Source organism: Pyxicephalus adspersus, chromosome 2, assembly GCF_032062135.1.
Source record: "Pyxicephalus adspersus chromosome 2, UCB_Pads_2.0, whole genome shotgun sequence".
NCBI lineage: Eukaryota > Metazoa > Chordata > Amphibia > Anura > Pyxicephalidae > Pyxicephalus > Pyxicephalus adspersus.
Genome location: NC_092859.1, coordinates 28,507,270 through 28,531,548, shown reverse-complemented (window position 1 = coordinate 28,531,548; position 24,279 = coordinate 28,507,270). Strand labels below are relative to the sequence as shown.

The following is a 24,279-nucleotide window of genomic DNA, read 5'->3' as shown; positions in this document are numbered from 1 at the left end:
CCTTCCACTATCCTCGTACATTCCAGGCCTCCCTTTTCTGAAAATTTGATAGACTCCTCGATGAAATGGGGACAATAATTCCTATCATCCAGCTATTTATTTCACACAGAACACCTAAGGGATAGAAAAAGCATCAGCGATAGGTAAAGATGAAAGTGCAGAATACAGGTACATGTAACAAACAATTATCCCGTGCTAAGGGCAGTTAACCGAAACTTGATGGAATTCTGATCTTTGAGCACACTTTAATAAGTGAAGCTGGGTGATCCAGCAAACCTGGAATGGATTGGGTTCAGGATTGAAAACATTTGCTAACAAATAGCAAAGGACTTTTAGGAAATCCATTCCATGTTTGCTAGATCACCCAGCTTCACTAATGAAAGTGTAATCTCTCCAGCCTTGGCGAGCTTTATTAAATCAGGCCTCTATTAAATCAATACATCACCAATGCACATGCACCACAATACACAGTAATACCATAATGTGCTTTGTGGTGCACTGCATTGCCAGAAATGGTGAATGTTTGTTTTTATAGACATTTTAGTGCATTGCATGCCTATGCATTTTAATGGCTGCCTTATGTGATTTACATTAACATGGGTCTGAATATGCCCTGGGACCAAATGTTTAAAAATTTAGATTTTTATGGTTTGCCTGTTTGAAATCATGAACTGATTGGAAGGGTTTCATAGGTTATAATGGAAACCATTTCTTTGCAGATTTAGGGCAGTTCCAATTACATTCAAGATGCCCTAAAACAAATGGTCTGCAAAGATTTACTTAAAGAATACCCATAGATTAGGGACAAACAAAAGCCTGCCCCTTGTCAGCATACTGCAGAGTGCTCCCTGTGTAGAAACAGTGGTCTTGCTGCAGAGGTCCAGCACAATACAGCTGAAACAGTGCTATCTAGCAGAGAACAAAAGGAGAGCAAGGATCCACAAAACTCCCAGGGATCTAAAAGAATGATGGATTATGGATCTTCTTGTTGGGGAATGCAAGACAAATATCTTGAGTACCTATCAGAGATGACAGATTAAATGTAAGCAGCTGTTTTTCTGCATAGAGTACTGTCTGCAATTTGGATACATTGTCCTAACTTCTCTCTTTCATTATTTTTACAGGTGGATGATGCATAATTTCCCTGCACTGCAGTCAATGATCTAAAGCCAGTGTCATCTTTCACTTGTCCAAAATATAACTCATCCAGCAATCTAATAATAAAAGCGCTGAACAGGCCTGGAACAAGCTGCATGGTTAACACAATGACAAAGAAAAAGTTTTCTTGGAAGGAAACCTAGAAAGGTTGGCAAGTGCTGCAGTGCCATCTGCTGGCAGAAACTCGTTATTGATGTACATCAAGGGTCCTGCAAATGTTTGATGCTCATCGAAACCCAAATCAATTCCAATGGAGTCTGCAGGAGACACATTTTTAATTTGAATTTCATTTCTAGGGTTAACTGCAGTGAAAATGGCACAGTAAGCTGGACACTGCTATTGGGAACATGCACCAAGGAAAATAAAATGTAAAAATACCATTTAGGAGAGCTTCTCTTAATGTGACATAGCACACTTCTAAAGCTAAATAACAATGAAATTTTCACACGACTATAAGAATTAGGTCAAAAGATTCTGTGAAATCCCTGGGGATTCGTGGTAGTGTAACAGTCATTGCTAGTTATTGTGACTGATAATGGATTTCATCTCTTAATAATGTGATTGACTATGGATTACTTCCAGGGAAATAAAGTATTTCTGGGAAAATCCTGCAAGGCACCAGTTAATATAAATATCAACCACATCACCCAGGTAATGAGTACAGAGATACATTAATACCCCATTCCCAGGATAAGATAAAATGTAGAAATACACAGACACTATAGAAAAATAAATATTAAAATAAAAACAAAATGCATATGTATTGATTTTTAAAATTAAAAAAAAAAAAGTTTATTCTTGTTCTCCGAAATAAATCCATTGTAGATCACATTGTACAGCAATGTAAATCCATTTTTAGTCTTTAGGACCCACTGATTTTAACTTGAAACCTTGATGGGAGATGTCAGCATAAGAGTCCTCAAGAGCAAACTAATGACCGAACCCAACAAAACGTTTCCTTTACCTAGAATGTCAGGTGCTGCAGTAGTACTAATACACTTTGCCTGTAAGCTAGGTGAAGGCAAACTCCCCTACGGTTTGCTTATTAGTTATATTGCAGTCTGATCAACAGGGGAGAGGAAACCGAGGAAATGCTTCTTCTGTATGCAGCTGACTGACCTTATTTCAACCTAGGTAAAGTTACTGGACTGATGACTTTTTAGGATAAAATGTGTGATTTTCCATAAAAACTGCATTTTACTAACCCTGCTAGTATCCACTCTATCCTAATCCTTCCAGTAATGTGCATCATACAAACTCATTCCAATGTATGGGGCTGCCTCTGGCACCACAGCCCTTGGCAAAGCAGCAATGCCCAAGGGAAACTGGTGGAGGGTATTACATTATGCCCTACATAAGCTGAATTCCTTACAATCTGCAGTAGGTGGAATACATGAGGCGTCTAGAGAGAGGATAACAAGAAGACAGATGTTCAGGTACATGTTTCACAACAAGAATTATAGTTTTATGCAATTAAATTGTTCTAGATTGTAAGCTCTTCGGGTCAGGGTCCTCACCTCCTCCTGTGTCACTGTCTGTATCTGTTTGTCATTTGCAACCCCTATTTAATGTACAGCGCTGCGTAATATGTTGGTGCTATATAAAGCCTGTTTAATAATAAAAATAATAAAATGGAGTCTGATTTGTTAGCTTACAATAACAATTTCAGCTTTGTACCTCTTAGGGACCAAAGACATTTTTACAAATTTAGGCCACTGGCCTGGCTTTGTTTTTACAATGAAAAGGAAATAATATGAAAGCAACAAGGCAACACTGAACTGTATTAAAAAAAAACATAAATAAAAAAATGCTCCCTGTGGCAGTGCCTGGATCCCCAAGTCTTTTTCCTTAAAGTAATGTAACCAGCTAATTCTGTGAAAATTCAGTGGAACAATAAGTATTTTCATGGAAATTTCAGTAAAACTAAATTTGATGATTGCAGTCATCCCACAGGTGCTGCTTGTATTTAAAGGTTTGGGACAAAAAAGAGAAATGTTTCACAAGAGGCATAGAAGGGATCATCTTCATTAAACAGAGACAACCATTCCTAACCAATATTCACTTGTGTTTAATATTGTAACTAACTTTATTTTGTAATAAATACTAAAAATAGAATAAAAATACTAATAACTTTTCACTTACATTCTGGTATTGGTGGGTGGCATAAGACTAATGACAAATAGAATTTATATTGTGTGAATCATCTATCAATAGATTGAAATTGAAAGAAGTTTTTTTTTTAAAATAAGAGACATATTACTACGTAGCATTACTTCAGGAAATATGTAATTGAGTTTAGTGAGTTTGGGGACTAAGAATTAGGAGAATTGTTATTGATTTTTTTCATGATAAAGAAAGAAACCTTCAGTGCCTAGGGATGTGGTGTTTTCGAGAGTTTTTAATATCTTTAAAATGAAATAATACTAACCTAACCTCCAGCAACGGGATCTGTCTGTGATCTCCCTTGCCAGTTCCAGTTGCCTCCTCAACGGGATGGGGATCCAAGAATGATTCCACTAAGTGAGGTCTCACAGACACAACCCTCAGGACATAAGATGTACATGGAGATAATATTTTATCTACCTTAAAGGAGAAATTATTAAATAGCCAAGAACTGATAAGCCACCAGCTTATCAGCTGAGACAATGGGCCTGATTTATTAAAGCCCTCCAAGACTGGAGAAAATATACTATAATGGGTGAACCTGAGTGATGCAACAAATCTGGAATGGATTTCTTAAAAATCATTTACTATTAGTTGGCAAATAGTTTCAATCCTTGAGATGATTCCAGGTTTGCTGGATCACCCAGATTCATTGACAATCTATCCTCTCAAGCCTTGGAGAGCCTAATAAATCACCCTCAATGACTACTTTCATTAGAAGTATGTAATTTACAGCACGGTTTATAGAGTTTAGCAGTCAGGACTATGCAATGTACAGCACAGTTTATAGAGGTTAGCAGTCAGGACTATGCAATGTACAGCACAGAGTTTAATGTGAAATATAAGCGTGAAAAAAGAAGCTGCTTGAGGGCCAATGCTCATCAAAATTTATTTCAACAATGCTTTCAACAGTAGATTTTTGTTCCCTTTCAATTGGCAATATTCAAATGTGATACTTTTATTCATTCCCAAGTATGACTCTACGGTGTTTTATAACACAAGGATTCTTCAGTATAGGGGAAAATTGTACACGTTAATAGGGAAATTATTTAAATACCATGCTTGGAATGCCTTGAATGGGTATTAGGTTTTTGTATATATAATAAATAAAATAAAAAATAGTGTGCGGTCTCCCTTAACACTAACAAGACCCTTCCAGGAACCTGGCTGGAGAGTGAATCAAAGGTTGAGAAGTGGGAATTTGTACACATCATGCTGCCCATACCAAGCCCCCTCGAACCTTAAAGGGGCAAGAAAATAAAAAAGGGCAGCAAGCATGTAGTGTAGCCCCCTTCAACCCATACAATGTCTTGGCTTTCTCCAATTGTGGCAAGGAAAATATCCCCAGAAGTAAATCAAATATCAGTCACAGCATCCAGTGTTGGAAATCCATACCAATCAAGATGAGCGTTGATAACGCAATGTATATACAGCACTGGTTAGACTTTTACATTGATAAAATGTGTTTATCTAAAAGAAAAAAAAAACATGTCTGTCAATGGGCTCTATTTATAAAGCTGTCGATCTGATCGAAACATATGGAGCTGAAAGATTCTTCACCAGTCAAATTTTGAGGGAATGTCTGATTCCCTGCTTTATAAATAGAATTACATTTAAAGGAATGTAGTCATTGACTTGGAACAATAACCTATTGTAATAAAAATTTTTATTCTGATGCAAAATAATTTCTGAAAAAGACATTTTTTTTGCATATATAATAACTGGTTTATGAAATAGTTAAGTGACCTTTCAAAGCAGCGACTTAAATGTTCCTTATAAGTTTATTTGTTATAGCAATTGAAACTGAACTGAAAAAAAGTTTACAAAGACACTTAAAAAAACAACCAAAATAAAATGATTCCAAATCCATACAGTTTCTATTTTAGAAAAGGCTTCAAGCTCCTCACATTCCCAATTCAACGATCTGTCTGACTAAACTTTGGATTGTGACGCAAGGGAAGATGCATTACTTTGATATTGCTGAAGAAGCATGTTGATTGTTTAACAGAAACGGAGGATCGATCAGAAATTCTGAAAAACTATAAATAATCTGCTGCAAGGCTAACAGTCTAGTTAAGTCGGTTCACGCAAAAACAAATTTAATTTCTCAGCTGGATGTTTAGTATCTTGACCTAAGATTTGGTTTCAAGGTAACCAATGTTCAGCTTTTCAAGATGTTTGTTACAAAAGTTTAGTTGGTAACACAGTTATATAAGGATGTCAGTATGGAAACCTTTTTAAAGGGAAACTTGAAATTTAAAAAGTAAAATATTTTCTTTTAATTGTTGGATTAACCCTTCTCTAACACACAGATGATAAAGGATTCCCAGAGCACTATTAGTTACCTTGTAAGAAAGTGAAGGCAAAGCTCGAGATTCTGTTTGATGGAAACTTGTCAAAACTTTTACCTTAGCTGATGAAATGCATTGATCTGGTTGCAATGTCATTGTCTAGTACACAAGATCAGATTGCTGGAACATTTAAGCTTGCTCTTTGGTTCTTTGTTTATAAAGCACCACTATATGAGAATTCTTTATGGTGCTTTTTACAACACTATGAGCAGTCATTCCCTTTATGAAAGATATTTTGTGAGGATCAAGCACAGGATCATTGGATCCAAGTCTGAGTATCCGGTGATAACATAATTGTTTGTTTTACCCAGGATTATGTTTGTTTCAAAGTTGTGATCACTGTAACGATGTATCTCATGCACCATGTAATCACAGAGGTGTTATGATCAGGTTTCTGTAAACATTTGCCCATATCATATAACTATACACAGAGAAAGAAGTGTTCAGATATTACTGTACAGTGTAAGAAAATCCTTCTAAAAAGTTTGATGAAAAAAAAAAGTTTCTTCTATGAAGTCTATAACCAAAAGTCCATTATTAGGAGTCTCTGATGTTTATATCTAAATCTCTTCTGCAATGAAAGTTTCTCAACTTCTTGCTTGCAAAATTTTTTAGGAAGCCAGCATAAACTTGTGTCTAACAAATCTCAGGACATCGTGGAGCCAATAAAGTAAATTATTTTTTGAAAGCCCAAACTCATTATGAAAAAATCCTTATAACCAAAAGATATTTATAAATGAATAAAGGTATAGTATCATTGAACCAGAATGTGAATTTCTCTAGTTCTGAGTTCTAATCCAAGATCGGAAAAGTTCCAGTCCATTCAGAATCAGAACTATCCAACCACTACTATTCAGTGACAAGAATCAGTCGAGGGGATCCTATAAAAGATTTGTTTAATTTGTTTGCTGCAAACTTAGCATAATATTGGATTAATGACATTGTAAAGACAAATTCATGGATATAACACATTTCTTGTCCCAGGATGACAATGCTCATTTATCATACTGCATCTATGCAGTGCCCTCATTTTTTTTTACTTTCATTTTGCAAAGAATTCTTTGGTGGTCCGCGGCTCTGGCCGGTCCGCCCCCCCCCCACGGGGCCAGGAGAATTACCCTCCTGGGTGGGGGTGCACTGGCCAGAGCCACAAACTAAGTCTCAGGCTCAGGGCGGTGGGCGAGTTGTGTCCCTTGCCGATGGGCGCTCGCCATGGATAGTACCATCCCCCCTCTTCCTTTTTTACGAATACATCCCTGCACCCATGGTTCTGAAATTCACAAAGGGGAACATAACAGGAAGGATAACACTGAAGCTTTCACGGGAAAACAATTCTTTGTGTCCTTATAGAATAGATATATATATATATATATGAATAAACAGTATTTATATAGTGCCAACATATTACGCAGCACTGTACAAAAAATAGAGATTGCAAATGACAGACAGATACTGGAATAATAAGAAAATAACAAGAAGAGTTTTCTACATAACTGAATAGAGAATTATCACAAAATTTATATATTTTATTTTCCACTCTTTGTAGTTGGCAGTTTATTGTTGGTTTAAAAAACTAGGATTTAAGACAAGTGATAAATGTTAGGAAAACTTTCTTTACATCAGTCTCTAGTATTCCTTATATAGTCTTCCTTTTTTCTCCAGGAGAGGGAGCAATCCTCTTGATTTCAGCTGAATGAGCTTTGAAATTTCCATCATTGCCAGATACAGAAGTGATAAAATATATGCAAGCCTGAGGATGGCAGCCCAAGAACAGGAGAACAGACAATGGATGTGGATTTTTTTTGCTTCTAGAAACTTTTTTGTTCCTCACTTGTCATGATAGCTGGGCCTCTTCCCAGATCAAAAGAAAAAAAAAGTTTTATTGATTCTTCTATAGCTATTTAATATCCAAGCCCCAGACAGAGGATGAATGCTATTCCCACTTGCTGAACTTTTACTGCCAAAATTCAATTTACATTTGTCTGTGATTGTTTCTCTGTACTATGCTATGTATAAATGACAACAAACAACATATATAAAAGGTTATTCTTCCTGAAACTGACATTTAAAGTTTTGGCAGATGCTGGAAACCTAATCCCCTGGCAGATCTCTTCCACACCTATTATGCCCATTATTAGAGGCTCCTACCATCTGTACTGGAGTTTTTATTTGATATTAGGAAGACATGAGTGGGATGGGAATACCCAAAACTCTCAGGAACACAGTCAGGAAAATGTTAGGGAGGACTTGAGGTTGGAATATCTAAGACATTTATACGGGCAGCATGGGGGCTCTTAGGTTAGCAGTACGACCTTTGCAGAGCTAGGTCTCAGTTTGAATCTCGGCCAGAACACTATCTGCATAGAGTTTGCAGGATCTCCCCGTATTGGGGTGTGGGTTTCCTCCAGGTTTTCTGGTTTTCTTCCACATTCCAAAAACATGCAGTTAGGTTATTTGGCTTCCCCCAAAAATTGTCCTTAGACTGTATAAAAGACATATGAATATGGTGGGGACATTAGATTGTGAGCCCTTTTGAGGGACAGCTAGTGACATGACTTTGGACTTTGTACAGTGCTGCATAATATGTCGGTGCTATAAAAGTACTATGTAAAATTTATTATAGGAATCAATATTTTTTTTTTAACAGTGTTTTTCCTACCAGTCAAATAGTCCCATCCCAAAACCATAGGGAGCCGGTGATCAGGTGAGAAGTAAACATAGTGCTGCTCCAGTTTGAAGGATAAAGAGCTCTGTGTAGGGGTGACAGCACAGATACCACCAATGCAGGTGGAAGGAGTTGGATAACACAAAAAATAAACGCCATTGGGTGTGTGTCTTGGTATGGGGGGTTACTATCACAGCTACTGACTACCAATGTGAGAAGGAAAGATTAGGTATAAAAAACCCTCCCAATAAGGGTTATGGAAGGGGACAACATTCTCAGGAGTTGAGGTGTATTACAGTCAAAATGAACAAGCTGTAATGCTTTGGAATGTCTTAACAGGCTAGGACATTCTCCACCTTGTCTCTATGAGATACCTTAAAGAAAAGTTGTCCCACTTGAAATGGGGACTTGCCTGATGACGGACTCGCCTGATTCAATACTTGTTGCACGGATTGCTTAGGTTTCTCTTGATATTACATATTTGGTAAAGCTAAAGGAGCTTGTAAGATCAGATTGTGCAGAGTTTAGACAACTATGGTTATCCTTTACTGATTATAAACCAATCATAAGCAAAATAAATAGGACAGAAAGCACAAGTAATAACCAATATAGAGGACAGGAAACACAAATAGTTACAGTATAACATTCTATCTAAAGATATTGACAAGCAGGATAAACATATGTTATAATGTATACAATGTACAGTTTAATGACCTCTACACTAAACATTTAATACAGCTGTGTTATTGTATATACACAGGCCTTCTGTTATTGCAGATTTCAGCAAGTCAATATGGAATATAATCCAACTCTATAAACAATTCCAGAAAAAGCTGAACACATTTTCATCATCCAACACAGTCATTCTCACCCTGGGTTCTTTGGAACTCAAGGATTCCTCCACAGGTTCCATTAGCTAACTGATTACACATGTCACATACTGATATCATTTTTACATCAATCTTAGAGCTGTCATGTGTACTTGGTAAAAGGTTTGTACATTTTCTTCCAAATCAATTTTTAGGTGAAGTTTGTGACATTGCCATACCACATCCTCAGTTATCTCTTTAAAGGGATTTTCCTGGTACATTTAAATAATCACACGTTCCATTAAATTAAAACACAATTTATTAAAAATGATAAACATCTAAAAAGCAGACCACTCATTACAATCATTTCACTAATATCAGATTAACATAAGCATTAAACCTATTTCTCATTATCAATATAACAGACGATACAGTTCTGTTCTTGATGTGTTTCGTCAAGCAGGCTTCATCGGAAGAATACTATCATGAATAATTCTAAGCCAAACACAGAAAAGAGAAACTTTTTATAAATAGCATTAATTAACCACACACTTCCTTCTAAATCAAAAGAAAAAACAAATTAAAGAAACCAGTAATGAAACACTTACAAATGTAGTTTCCCTTGGAGCTGGGCCCACCCATCCCACATACTAAGCTTTGTTAACCAGCCTTCAATATGGAAGAAGGAGGTAGGTAGGTAAATCATTTTTCCAAGAAAAGTCAAAATTCATTTATGACCGCCACTGCCTGTATTTCAGGATTTACTGATGATCTTGCTATGTTGTGTTTGCTGGTAACATCTGCATTGCTTAACATATGCTCAGTATGAATAGCCCTGATTTGTGACTAGTTTACTTTAAACCAATGGATGTGATAAACAGAATTTATTAGTGTGAATCTTGGCTTGACAAGTGACTCCTGCACAGTTTCTTCTTCTGCTTTGAAGCAGACACAGGGTGTTCAGCTGCAAAGGACATTCCATGTCAGTGTTTTGTAGGACATTCTGCTTTTCTCAGCAGATATTCTCGTTGTCTGACTTATGTCTCATCCATCCCACAATACAAGTCTCTGAAGCCTATCTTATGGCACAGTGACAAGGCTACTACAGGAAGCACTGAAAGGGGGTCATTGGGGCTGATGGAAAGCATTCTACAGATATTGAGCCCGTAGATTTTGGAATTCCGCAGAACCAGCAGCTTTACACAACACAAGCCAGATAAAGCAGCAAAACATTCTGGGAAAGAGAACTTCTTAGGAGCTGAAGTTATGGGAAGAATTTCCTGTATTTCTCTAAACTTTTTTAATATTTTCATTCTTCCAATTCAAATTAAATTACAGCAAATTGTGTCCTAAAATGTCTATATCTAAAAATGCCAAACATATAAGGCTAACAGCAGAAGCAGTCCTCCTCATTCCCATGTCTGCCAGGTATATGCTTTCCTATATTTAAAGTAAACACAAGGTATTAGTATGTTCCCCTACGTAAACATGATTCCTTGGGGTGTAAAGCTCCTGTTCCTTGATAGAAATCTAGTAGTCTTCTTATTAGGTTCACTCCTTTACCAGTTAACATAAAGGTATTTCTACAATAGACTCATGCCCTCAGATAATGCAGTTTATACTAAATTATGTTCAAGATTTCTATATGACTGTATACATATAATGGTGATTATGCAGTTTATTTATATGTACATTAAATTTTTGTTTTTTTTTTCATAGATGTCACCCTATGAAGAAGCAGCGTATATCTATCCATTGAGCTGCAAATGCGTTGGCTTATATTGATACTGTATGACTAAATATTAATAAGACTGGAACTAAATTGTTCTAAGGCTTTTAAACAGTTTTGGAGTTAAGAAAATCTGGTATGTGACCATTTTGTGTCCTTTCATTATATTGCGATATGTGGACTAATTTATCATCAAATGATGGGAAATAATGTTCTATTTTTTTTAAAGGTTTGTATCAGTTTTGATGTAAACTAATACATATACAGTACATATAAAACTATATTTTAAGGGTCTAGCCTGTGCCCGTTGGACTCCTGTCCTCTTTGAACTTGTTTAATATTGTATTTGGGGATATGGGTCATTTTCCATCCCCTAATGATCCTATACAAATTTGTTAAATACTGAAGTATGATTAGCTACTTAGCTTTATTATGTGTCTGTTAAGTCCCATGATTGGCATCACATCTACAAAGACATCTAGGGTTCACATCTTCAATGAGCTCAGGTACATTGGATAAATACAAAAGGCCTGAAATACTAATAGTTCCGTTCCAGTTATCACTTTTCTCCAAATGCAAAGTATTAGGTATCCAATTCTGTCTCTACCTCCTCTCCTGCCCCAGAGATTTACCTGTAGCTGCAGAGGTAAGGGCTAAGTTTAGAGTACTTTTATTGCTTGTTTAAAATATGTACTTTGTTGTGCATCGTTTGGACACAGGGGTGTAAAATCATTGCTCTGACAATTCTTTCTAAAGGCTAATTTACTAAAATCTATCGTTAACACAATAGTAAAAATATTGGATAGCAAGTAGAGAAAAATATGCTAAACCCCTGTGATGTCATATGCAGACTTTAGGGATAAAAGCAAAAAAAAGGAGATCATGTTTATTGAATAATATTTATAATATGTATTATCTGAAGTCTATCTTGTTGCAAGACTTCTGCGCCCTCCCCTAACAACCCTGCGTTAAAATCACTTAGCTTATAACTGGCGCTTCCTGTTTAGCCTGAGCTTTTGCAAAGTTGGAAAGACATTCACAATGAGATACCCTGAGGACCTGCCTTCTTGTTCCTTTCCCTGTAGATCGGTCTATCCGCCGGGTGGGGGTAGGTCCCTTCCATGAAACAACATATACCCCCTCATCTCCTCCAAGTCCACCAATCAATATGACAAGGAAAGGACAATCGGCACTATTGCTTATTATCTGCTTTCACTTTTCTTTGCTGCCAACAGCCCTTTAATGGTTGATTGGCTTGATTCTTAGATTATAGTCATGGCAAAATTATGTTCAAGCCAACACTGCAATAATAAAATTAAAATATGCGCTTTTTTTTATTTTGGGTTATGAAATAATGGAACTCCCTATTCTTTTGGACAGTAAGCGAGGGAATGAAAGGGACAGGAATCACCAGAATAAGAAGTCACAGACAACAGTAAAAAAACATACGTCACTCGACTAGAAAAAGTAATTTTATTGAGAAGTTTATTCAGGGATAAAAGGATATATTTATAAAGCAATGAATCTGACATTCAGTTAACATTACTTTTTAGAGAATCTTCCAGGTCCATGTGTTTTTAATGGTATTTGATTTTCAGTCAGAGAAAGTTTGGCGAATGCTAGATTCACTGCACTCAAAATATGAAGTTGCGTTCCTTTCAGTCTTCCAATGACTAGCAAGAAAAAAAATCTCTTTTGGACCATTTTGCTTTTTCTGTAAACCTGTGCAAAGAATGACCCTGGATTAAAAAAAAGTTCCATGTCAGGTGATAAGATATTAAACCCACAGGACTTAGCGATGTGGAGAATGGGATAATGTTTGGGTTCTTCAGACAGTTGAGCTCTCACGTGCCACATTCCTGACTCATTCCAGATGTGAAACAGTGGAAAAAAAATCAGCCAGTCATAAGTCAATGTACTAGAGGCTTCAGAGAGCACAGAAGCAACTACTGAGAAGATCAGCAGCTGTACCCAGGAGAGCAGGTCCATTTAAATAGGACCACACGTTCTTCTGGATAAGACTGTATTACCTATGGGGGCCACAGAGAACATGTACCTTCTATCCTGCCTGATACTGCTATTCTACAACTATGTGGAGGCCAACTTTACCAGCAACTGGCATCGAGGTAAAAACAAAAAAATATATATAAATCTATGTATTATATATATTGTGTGTATATACTAGGCTGTGTTAGGTACCAAAAATAGCTTCTATATATAAAGTAAGTAAAGAATTATTTTAAAAGCAGCCCACATAAAAACATATACATTAGTCTTGCCATTCCTTGAAGCACTGGGTGCTGAATAATCTACCTGTGGTAGCAAGAGAGCTAGAATTCAAGTCACCCAAGGCCGGACTGGAAAATTTTATTATTGTACTTTTAATGTGCATTTATTTAGTTCAATTTTTATTTTTTATTTATGCTATATATTTATATATATATATATATATATATATATATATATATACAATGCTATTGGTATAGAATGATGCCTATGGATAAAGACATTGCACACTATTTTCAATCTCTTCATTAATATAAACTAGAAAAAAAAAAGCTGAAACATTGGTCTGCTGGTGAGGAAGGTTTTACTAAAATTTACCTGTTTTTCTAAGCAAAAGCTCATCTAGAAATCAAAGGGCTCAGAAATGAAAGCAACAGGGATAGGAATATGAGAAAATGAAAAAATGAATTGTTTATAAAGAAAAGGACTTTAGTATTGATTGACATTTTGATGTAAGACTTTTCACACTTGCAGACTGCATGCTTGTTACAGATCAGACACTCACGGCCTGATTTATGAAAGTGCTCCAAGGCTGGAGAGAATACACTTTCAGAAGTGAAGCTGGGTGATCCAGCAAACTTGGAATGGATTTTTAAAAGTCATTAGCTATTTGCTAGCAAATGTTTTGAATCCTGTACCAGATCCATACCAGGTTTGTTGGATCACCCAGCTTCACTGAAGAAAGTGTATTCTCTCCAGCCTTGGAGAGCTTTCATAAATCAAGGCCTAAATTGGGATCAGAATAATAACCCTGGAGTGTAAAACAAAGTTAACACTTGCAGCTCCCTTTCTGTAGCATTTGGTTCTAAGATCTCTATTTTATGTTTAGGGGGAGGCTTGGTGATATGCTCAGGCACAGGATATTCTAGTATATTTCCGAAGTAGAGAATAGGGAAGAGTTAAATTCCCTCTTAGTATGTTTTGTACTGAGTGTTTCCTGTTTGGGAGATTTCCCTTCATTTCCTGTCCCAGAGCTGCAGCAGGAAATTTTAGACTGTCCCAGGAACAGGTGTCACAATGAAAAGGTCCCTTTATCTTCTGTTCCTGTGACAACTATACATTTTGGATTTCCCATCGATTTGGTACCAGTGTCAATGGCCACCAAAATAGATCAAGATGATAAATCTCCCCAATGGGGACTTGACAGCTGTAAGGGAATTTGACTTTTAAATACTCTTTTCAAAACTGGGCTGGGCTTTAAAAACAATTTACTTATTAGTCACAACCTATACACCTATTTTTTTTATATAAATACAAAGAATTTAAAAACATTACATTATATGTCACGTTTGGATTCCCTTCAGACAAGTGTGTTGGTTATTTCATCCAACTTTTCTTTAGGACTGTTTTGGAATTAGAATACACTGGAGGAATACAATGCATTATTACTTGACTTTGGATTGTGTTAGATCAATGATGGTCACATGGTTTCATCCGCTCCTCCTTGTCCATCTGGTAGCTCCAACCGCAACCCTGCAACCCCAAATTCCTCAAAAAGTTCAATCAACTCAGTGTTATATGATAATATTCACTGGAGCCTAGATTCCTTAAATCTGCTTAATATCAAAACCTTCAGATAGGAACTTGGACAAACATGCTGATTACAACTTTGTTTTTGAGAAAATGCAAGCACAGAAGCCCCTTAAATTGGAGCTACAGGCAAAATAAAAAATGACATATATGATGCAGCCTGTCCCCGGATATATACATTTTGAGTGCCCTCTATCACATTCTTTTATTGCCTGTTAATCCTGCAAGTAGTAACAATGCTGTTTGCTCTACAGTAAGATTGTTCAGCAACGTTGTCACCCTCTGAATAGGGAAGATTTATAAGCATGTAGTTTCAAAGAGACTTTCAATATGTCATGAGCAGGTCATGTTGTGTAATGTTTTGTTTTTTGTTTTTTTTACACCATACCGGCCCACTAACCAAGCAACTCATTTAAAAGAGCACGCAAAACCCATTTTTTCAAACTTGCCTACCCATCTTCTTCTGTCTTTTGAAACCATCACTACTTCCCACCACTACATATCTCCCCTCCTATTGTGTGATACTTCCCCCACCTTCTAGATTGTAAGCTCTTCGGGGCAGGGTCCTCTCCTCCTGTGTCACTGTCTGTATTCATCTGTCATTTGCAACTCCTATTTAATGTAAAGAGCTGTGTATTATGTTGGAGCTATAAAAATCCTGTTTATTAATAATAATAATAATAATAATCATAACCCTAACAACTGCTATTGCAATGGCAGGGCACCTCCTACTTGTCACCCCGTCTCTATAAAGCGGGATATGTCTACAATGATTTTCCCCATAACTGTCCCCCAAAGTGATCATTGAACTGACAATTCTGTCTATTGGCAACTCTGTTTGTGAGTTCCTGGTTTTGCACCTCTGCTTTCCCCATTATGAGTGGTTCCCATCATCCTTGCTTTATATTATATCCCTATTTAATGTACAGATCTGTGTAATATGTTGGCAATATAGACCATGTAACAGCAGAAGGCAGGTGGGGAGGTACACCAAAAGACAAGAAAGTATGAAACTGGCTGGTTATTTAGCCCTCTGACCTGTAACTAAAATGTAAGTATTACCTTTGGGTGGCCTGTACCTTATATTTCTACATACGCAGACTGGCATCCTATGTTTAGGAAAAAAATACAAATATATCAGACTAATACAATAAGTTCCTAACAATGAACGTATATCCAGAAGAAGCTTGGATGTCAAATCACACAAGACACTTATGTCAAAATGCCCCCTTCATCCCTTCATGCATATTCTGCTTTCTCTAGTCCTATCCTAGCCACTATATGGCAAAAGATTTGTGGACATCTCTCCATAATATTAAGTTCTGAAGTCTCCACCTGGAGTACTAAACTACAGCATACAGAGACATTTTAACCAATTATTTGTTGCCAACCACATGGCAATAGATTGGTGGACGTCTTTTTCTTTCCAAGCCCCTAATGTCATTCCCATAAATACTTAGTTTGATAAGTTTAATGTGAAAGAATATTGAGATGCCTGAGATAGATAGATCCCGGACATCAACCCTACTGAACTCTTTGAGAATGCAAATTGATATTGCAGCTTGGCATTACATGCTGTTATTAGGTTTATGATCTACCAGATCCCCCAGATCCTTTTCCATTTCTGACTCCCCCAAATGTATTCCCCCTAGACACTATGAAGTATGCATTTGACACTTTTGTGTCGAATGTTGAGCATTTCTGTGAAGGTTCTTGATGATAGAACAGAGGGAAGGTAGAAGACATAGGCTACCAAAGAGTTGAGTATAATACATTTTTTCAAGTTATAATACAATTTTTTATAAGTTTTTATGGTCACTTTGTGAGGAAAGGCACTGATGTAATGCTTCTATGTACTCTGTAAAATGCAGTAAAATATGTCAGCACTTTATCAGTAGGGGAAGAAAATGGATAAATTCCATCAGCTCATACCTTCTGTTTGCCACTAGAAATACAAAGCTTAAAAACAAAGTCAAAGGCTTACATTTTTTGGCCCCTTTTACACACATGGAACTAAATCCTTACAGGTGCCCATGTGGATTCTATCCCTTTCATGTTCTCTGATCAAAGCCCAGAAATGTGAGGAAAAGCTTTAAATGAACTGTCATGAATTACGATATCCTACAACCTATATTCCTACATGCTGCGTACATCTGCTGACCAGTCCAGCAAAGGCATAGTTAATTTAAATTTTCCTGGACATCTGAAAGGTTCCTAGGCAGACTGACATGTTAACATATGTGCTCATAATTATTACTAGCTGTATTCTGTCAAACTATATTCTGACCATATGTATATAAAACTATATTCTTTATATTTACATATAGAATTGATAACTGTGACCATCACTTCAACATATTTCCAAGCACACTTGGCTTCTGTATAGATGTGTTCAAACTTTTACTGCACACTTGTTTTGTAGAAGCAAAATTTTTAGTATACTAGATTATAGTTTATTAGATTTGATTTATAGTATATGCACATACTTTTGTGGACACCTGACTATTAGGGATGTGTTGCAGGTTATTTTACCATGGCTTTATGGCAAGTCCCCTGGATTCATGCCACTAGATTTAAGAAATAACCTTTAATACAGTGCAAAGGCTTTGTCATGATCAGTCACAGGAGCCAATAATGTAGAGGTATGTACAAGCCAGCTCTCTTCTATGAAAGAGTGGACTTACAGAAATCATATTATTAGTGTGAATTGGAACTGTTAGGAAAAGTAGATAATTCTATGTAGGGAGCATTGCTAAATGCATCCTATGCCTTTTGTTTGAAATCACTTGCTTATTAGCCCTACAAATCATTTTTAATAATGAGATTCTTTCCATGCACTGCAACAAAGTTCCATGTAAAGTTTGTGAACTTTAAGTAAAATTTATGCAACTTTTCACAAATCACAGGCAGTTTTCTTATCCCATAGACCATCACACCTGTATGAGCCTCTTGGACATCCCAGTCCAAATTAATATACAGTCATAATATACAGTAGAGTTACCACACCACCACTCTTTGCAGCTATAACAGTACCAAGGTAAAGAAGCTCTTTGGTTTACAACAGTCATAATTACATCCTTGGAGAATTTTATAGGAGAATGTTCCTCTGCAAATTTTCCCTGCTGCCTTCTCTGCTGTGCCAGTAATTTCCCCTCTAACAATCCTACTCACAGTATAGGTGTTGGACGCCATAGAGATTCCACACTAGGGATCTGGCAGTACCCAGCACATGCTGTGACCTGAAGTAAACCACATTAAAGTTGACTGAGCAGAATGTACTTCAATTTTTGAAGGAGGAACACAAAGCAGAGGTGACATTCTGTAACTTGTAACAAACATAAACATTTTCATTTAATTCCTGCAGGAATGGTTCGGGGTAGGGCAAACTGGGCAATTTGCCATCCTTTTCAGGCCCTGAATGTACAAGTATGTGGTAAATATATATATATATATATTCAGTATATGAACTGCTGTACATTCACCTATAACTAAATATCACTTAGGGTACTGCTAACTTTTTCATCTTTATAAATCATTGCTGGCATTGATCGCATTACCAGTAAAAGACAAGGCAAAACTCTTCCTTTAGAGAGGAGGTAGGCATGGCATTGGACTGGGAAGGGTTATTGGCTATATTATTGAGTTAGCATCTTTATAATGCTGAGTGGAGCTAATGTTGGCACACAGCACACAATGACCCCATTCAGCCACGTCTCCCCCACCCACTAGCACACTGACCGGCTTCTATTCAGTGCCCAGGACACACCTCGGTCTGTGCCAGCTGTGTGCGAAGGTATTTTTAACACACTGGCAGTGATCAGTGCTCCTGGGGAAACATATGGAAAACTGACATCTGCCAATTAATTGACTCACTGTTTCTTATTTAGAAATACTTTTTTCTATTTCCCTGAACGACAAGTAATATATTCCAACAGGGTAATGATTCTGCATCTTTTCCTGAGCCTGGGCTGTGATTAAACCAACAGTGAGCCAAAAATAAAAATTGTCAGAGCATCTTCAGTATTCCTGTATACAATTAATTCAGTAGACCTGTCAGTAACTTTACAAGCTTCTATGAACTGGCTTCAAAGATGACAATATACAAAAATTATTAATTATTGATTAATTTTAAAAACTACCTATAAATAGTCATACTTAGGCTTCAGTCCAGTGGCTTTAAAAAAGACATCAGGAGGAAGTATTTCCTGCTTTTCCCTATTGATCAGACTACAACCTGAACCAGTAAGCCATGTCTCCTTAACCCTTGACACCATTTCAGCCTCTGAACCACTGGAAGCCTAGTATTAGGAGATGGATTCACCTGGACAGGTGGCTGCACAAAGGTAAAAGGGAGCCTTTCAGCAAAAAGTTACACTGGCCACACTTATCACTTGCTACACTTTATCACAGCATTCACTAAGGTAAGTGAATTATTCTTAAGATAATTCACTTTGGTAAGTGAACAATCTAAAGCCACGTACAGATGTCCACGTACAGCGCCATTCTGTTCCATGGAAAGAGAAGTCAAGAGGACAGGTGGGCAGCACCTTGCTGTTCCCTCCTCCATAGGAGTGAATTGCAGTAGTTCCTGAATCTGACAGATTGATGAACAAAGTCAGAGGCCGCTGTACAGTATGTTTCGTTTTCTCCCAAGATGCTTACGACTATAATCTGACGTGTACAAAGCTTTAGTGTCTTAAGTAAATCACTCCCATTATCTCAGAATATAAATATATTAGTTAAAATATATTAGAGTTCCACTTAAAATATTTGACAGCAGTTACTTATTTTATAGTGAAGCCTTCTCTTATATGTGGGCAGCTATTTTAGGCCCAAAGAATGAGTAAATCTCAAATATAAGTTGATGAAAAAATCCACCATTAACATTCACAAATGTATTTGGTTCCCATATATTTTGGTGTTTTTACAATGTCCTTTAACATTCTGTTACTATGGGCACATGATAAGTATAACATTTTTATTTTGTCCAGGATATTTTCACCTCCAATCATCATTGGCTTTTGGAGGAAACGCCCCACACGTTCCCTGGCCTTGTGCATAGATGCAAAGCATTACATACACATCCCGTCATCACTCACACTAATGCACAGCGCCAACATACACAATCCTAAGTGCGTTGGAGTGCATCACATACACGCAGATGTAGACACACGTTCCATGATGTAAGCCAGAATTCTTTATATAGAATTCTATATTGGCATACTTGTGCATTTTATTCTCGCTCAAGTCTCTTGGCTTAGAAAAGCCATTCTAACCTTTATCCAAATAAAGTAAAGAATAAAACTTACTGCTTGTATAATAATTTGGAGTTCACGGGCTTGCAAATCTCTGGAGCTAAAATGATATTTTTCTTATTAAAAAGCTAATATTTTTATTGAATGTAAAAAGTAGTGCTAAATGTTCACCAGCTGTGCCACTATAGCTTTCCCATCTTGGAAGGGATCACATGACTAATGCCAAGGCTTTGACCATGTGACATCAGCAGGGAGGGTAAAAAATGTATTTTTAAAACATAGGAAAGTAATTCAACTCCTGTTTTATGCTAGTTTTATGTCCCTGAACGTTCTTGTTTGTCCAGGTCAGGGTATAGTAGGTAGTAGTAGTTATTTATCATTAATATTGTCTGGTCTTCTAACATTTGTATTCCTGCCAACATCCCCATTATACAGTAAAGAATACAAAAACAAGAAAAATACGGGACTTTAACGGCAGAGGATTTGTAAAAAGTTATCATATACCTTTTATTTAATTCATTAAGAAACAACAGTTAAAATATACATGCCTCTTCCCTTATACCAAGTTTCAGGAAGAGTTAATCAACATTGTTAGCATACATGGGCTAGATACATTGTACACATTGCATATGATGGGATCATTCAACGCGTTTCGCAAACTGTGTCCGCTTCCTCAGGGATGTAACAGCTAGTAGGTGTATCAGCACTAAAGTTGTTGCATTCACCAGTATGCTTACTCTCTTGGTATGAAGGTAGGCAAAACGCAGAATTAAAATCACAACACACAGAGATGGCGGTGTCCCATATATGTTCTCCACAATGATATTCAGTACTTCTCCAGATAATTTTAGCAATGCTCACACCATTATGGAACCTTGGTGTAACAGAGGATGGCGGTTCTCCTTACAATTTAAGTGCAAGTCCGTTTATGGATGGAATCATATGATTGAATCTAGTTTTTGGAGATAATTATTTATTATCACTCCATAATGGAGTTAGCATCTCCGTATTGTAGTAGCAATACTACATTATGTTGTGTTCTGATTTTCCCCTCTGTTCATTGGACATAGTTTGGGTAGACACATCTAACGACTCCTGAGATGTCCGTGTACATACTCTTTCATTATTGTTACTATTTCTAGCCTGATATTTTAAAATTACAGTAACCCCAAATTTGTGTTCCAGAGGGTGATATGAGTAAAGAGGTAGATACTGGTCTGTGTGGGTAGGTTTCCAGTAGACTCCAATGTCCAAGTTTCCCAGTCATTGAAATGGCATAAACAGTCTAAAAATAATAATTTGCTAATTTTTGCCTCTTCCCATGTAACCTTGATGTTTTTGTCTCCTTAGTTGATGTGTTCTTTAAAAACTTGTAAAACTTGTAAATGGCGCGTGTGTCAGAGTGATGGTGGGGAAACAAAAGACCGTCTTCCGCGGTCTAAGGGTCACGCGACCAGCTCCTAAAATGGCTACGGCCAAGGAAGAAAACGCTGCAGCTCATCCTGATTCCCATGTTAATCAGGCTGCTGAGCAAGGTAGGACCTCGAGCACCACAGGTAGAGGGTGGAAATCCAAATCCCCTCAATCTTCCCAATGAGCCAGTACTCATCCCCGGATATCAGATCCTCTCAGGCACTGGATTTTCCACTGTTATCTGATACCAGTTCATTAGCCATTCACAGGGGGGACACTGAGACTATTAGTCCTTCAATGTTATTACAAGTACCTGAATCTAGGTTCAGCATTCTTTCCCAGGACCCCCCTGTCCATGATCCGCACTCAGTATTCACCCTGGAAGAAAGTAGATTATTTTCACATATGGCTACACTTTTACAAATGGAACTGGCTAAAGCCACTGCTACTATCAATTCTGAGTTGCTGCAAGACCTACAAAATCTTGGTGCTAGATTTGAGATCTTTGAGAAAAGGGTCAATGAAACAATCAAAAGGGTTTCCCAGGATTCTAAAGAGATATCTGTGCTTAATAATCGAATCGAGGAACTGTACCTTAAAATTCATGATTTAGAAAACAGAACCGGTAGGAACAACTTCAGAATCAGGGCCTTCCTGAATCTGTGAAAGATGTACGTGACGCCATACAGCAATTCTAAGGAGCTTTACTACCAGACCTGCCTGAACCATTACTTGAGCTAGATAGAGCTCACAGGGCTTTGATTGTTTCTCTCCCAGATGGCCCTTTAGAGATAGAGAGAGATAGTTAAGTTTCATTATTAGGCTACTAAGGAAGCACTAATGAAAGTAACGAGAAGGCTGGAGAATATTTTGATGGTAGGTCACCAAATTCAAACTTTCTCTGATTTAACGTCATTCACAATACAACGCAGAAGAGTGTTAAAACCTTTACTGCAAGTAAAACCTTTACTGTCCTTATTGATCATAAAATCAAATTTAGTTGGGCATTTCCTCTCAAGTTAATTTTTCAGACACAAGGGAAATGTTTTTCTTTTTCTTCCTTCTGTGAAGGTGAAAGTTCTAAATCTAGAACTCTAGAATCTCGAAGGAGGACAAATAATCCATTTCAGTTACAAGAACCCTTGCTACATTATACCCCCTCTCGCAAAAAGTAAGAGCGGGTGGTAAACAATAGCAGAAAACACTATGAGAAGATTCTTTACCGTCTATTGTTTTTTTGTTTTTTTAGACTGTTTTGGTTTATTCAAACTTTTCAATCAGAGGACGGAGCTCTGTCACCTTTATCCATAATTTAACTAATTCTTCAATCATGTTTGGCCATTGGTGGACACTTTTCTTCCTTTCTTCCCATTTTTTATTTATTTTTTGTTATTTATTGTGAATGATGTTCAAGGATGATATTGGCACTTTATTAACATGATGGCTATTGAGTATTATAGATATTAATAGTTATGGGAGAATCTATATCACATGATAGGTTCTTGATTGTTCACTTTATATGGAACATTATTGGTCTTTATTATTGTTTCATATCTTTTTAAATGATGATCCTCACAGGAGATATAAGCACTTTAGGTTATGACGGTTGTTTGGTAGTATAGATATTAAATATTTTTGGAAGATTCTATCTTACATAGTAGGTGCACGACTGTGTATTTTATAGGCATTACTAATGGCTTTACTTGACTGTTTTGATATGATGGGCATTTGGCAGTATAGATATTGATACCAATGTGAATATATATATTATATATATATATAAAAGTATTGTATGTAGAGTAAAGGACAGGGTCCTGACCATCCACTTTATATATAACACAAGGGTTTTTTTCTGTTTTTTAGTTTAATATGGCCAAACTAAAAGCTGATATTTTAAACTTAGTATAATGTGCTAGAGGCTGCCGAGTCCACATCCTGTTCATTGTTCAAAAATGACTTATTTTTGTGCTTTCTAATTTATATCTATAAGGATATCACCAATTGGATTATAAGGGCTTTAGAAGCTGGAGGGGTCTCACATGCACTAAACCAACGGGGAATATCGATTGGGTCTTATTTAAACTTTAGGCCCAGTGGCTGTCTCCCTGAAAAAAAAAAAGAAAACTGGAGTTAATTGGGACTCCTGTAAGACCCAGAGGAGGGGTTTTTCCCTGACAGCCGGTATCTTGTGTTTCCCGACAGACGGGGTTAGACCCCCTTCTCCTGGGTTCAAGTTCAATTTCATAATGTTCAACTGGTCTTGGTCCTCTACTGTTTTTATGTTCCTTTTTTTGGTTGTATTTCTTTCTTTTCCTTTTGTGTTTATACCTGTGCTTTAGAAAACTTCTATCTCGTTTGCCAACTGGATACTGGATATTGTCAACTAGGTCTGAATAATGACAGATTTAACTTTTGACCCTGATAATTTACCTAAATAATGTCCAGGGACTTAATTTATTCCCCGAATAAAAAGTCTGAAGCCTTCCATTATTTTAACCTCCTAAAGGTTGTTATTCTCACCTTGCAGGAAACACATTTTTCCAATAATTCTTTTCCAAGGTTTTTTCATAAGAATTATCCTATATTGTGGATAATGTGGTGTATTACTGTGTTTTAGGAAAGGTCTGAATTTTTCACTACAAGAGGTAATTAGAGATCCAGAAGGTAGAATCTGAATGGTAATTGGGACCATTGGAAGTCAGGTGTAAGGAACTTACCCGCCCTGCGAGCCTGCGGTGTCCCTGGGGTTCCCAGCCACAGAGGGAGACCCCTCAGTAGCAAGCAGCATAATAACCAAGGCTGCTCTTCTGGTCTCAGCTTGTCTGTCTCTGCAGGCGGAGGGATCCGCCCTGGACTAATTACTGATCAGCCAGGCAGCAGCCCTTGCATCCCTTTGAATGTGGTTCCTGCTCCCAGCACT

At 37.1% G+C, this 24,279-nt stretch overlaps 1 protein-coding gene and 1 long non-coding RNA gene across 2 annotated transcripts in view; both read left to right on the top strand.

The window, feature by feature from the left end:
* LOC140324981 (uncharacterized) overlaps positions 1-1,538 on the top strand; it is an 8,264-nt gene extending 6,726 nt beyond the window's left edge. The window contains exon 2 of the long non-coding RNA XR_011919611.1: positions 1,125-1,538. This is a non-coding gene — a long non-coding RNA (uncharacterized lncRNA). The remainder of the gene's footprint in view (positions 1-1,124) is intronic.
* An 11,264-nt stretch (positions 1,539-12,802) lies between these two features.
* The window catches only part of FAM180A (family with sequence similarity 180 member A), a 22,400-nt gene continuing 10,923 nt past the window's right edge, over positions 12,803-24,279 (top strand). The window contains exon 1 of the mRNA XM_072400179.1: positions 12,803-13,001. Within this exon, the coding sequence (XP_072256280.1) occupies positions 12,908-13,001 (94 nt within the window). The 5' untranslated portion in view covers positions 12,803-12,907. The remainder of the gene's footprint in view (positions 13,002-24,279) is intronic.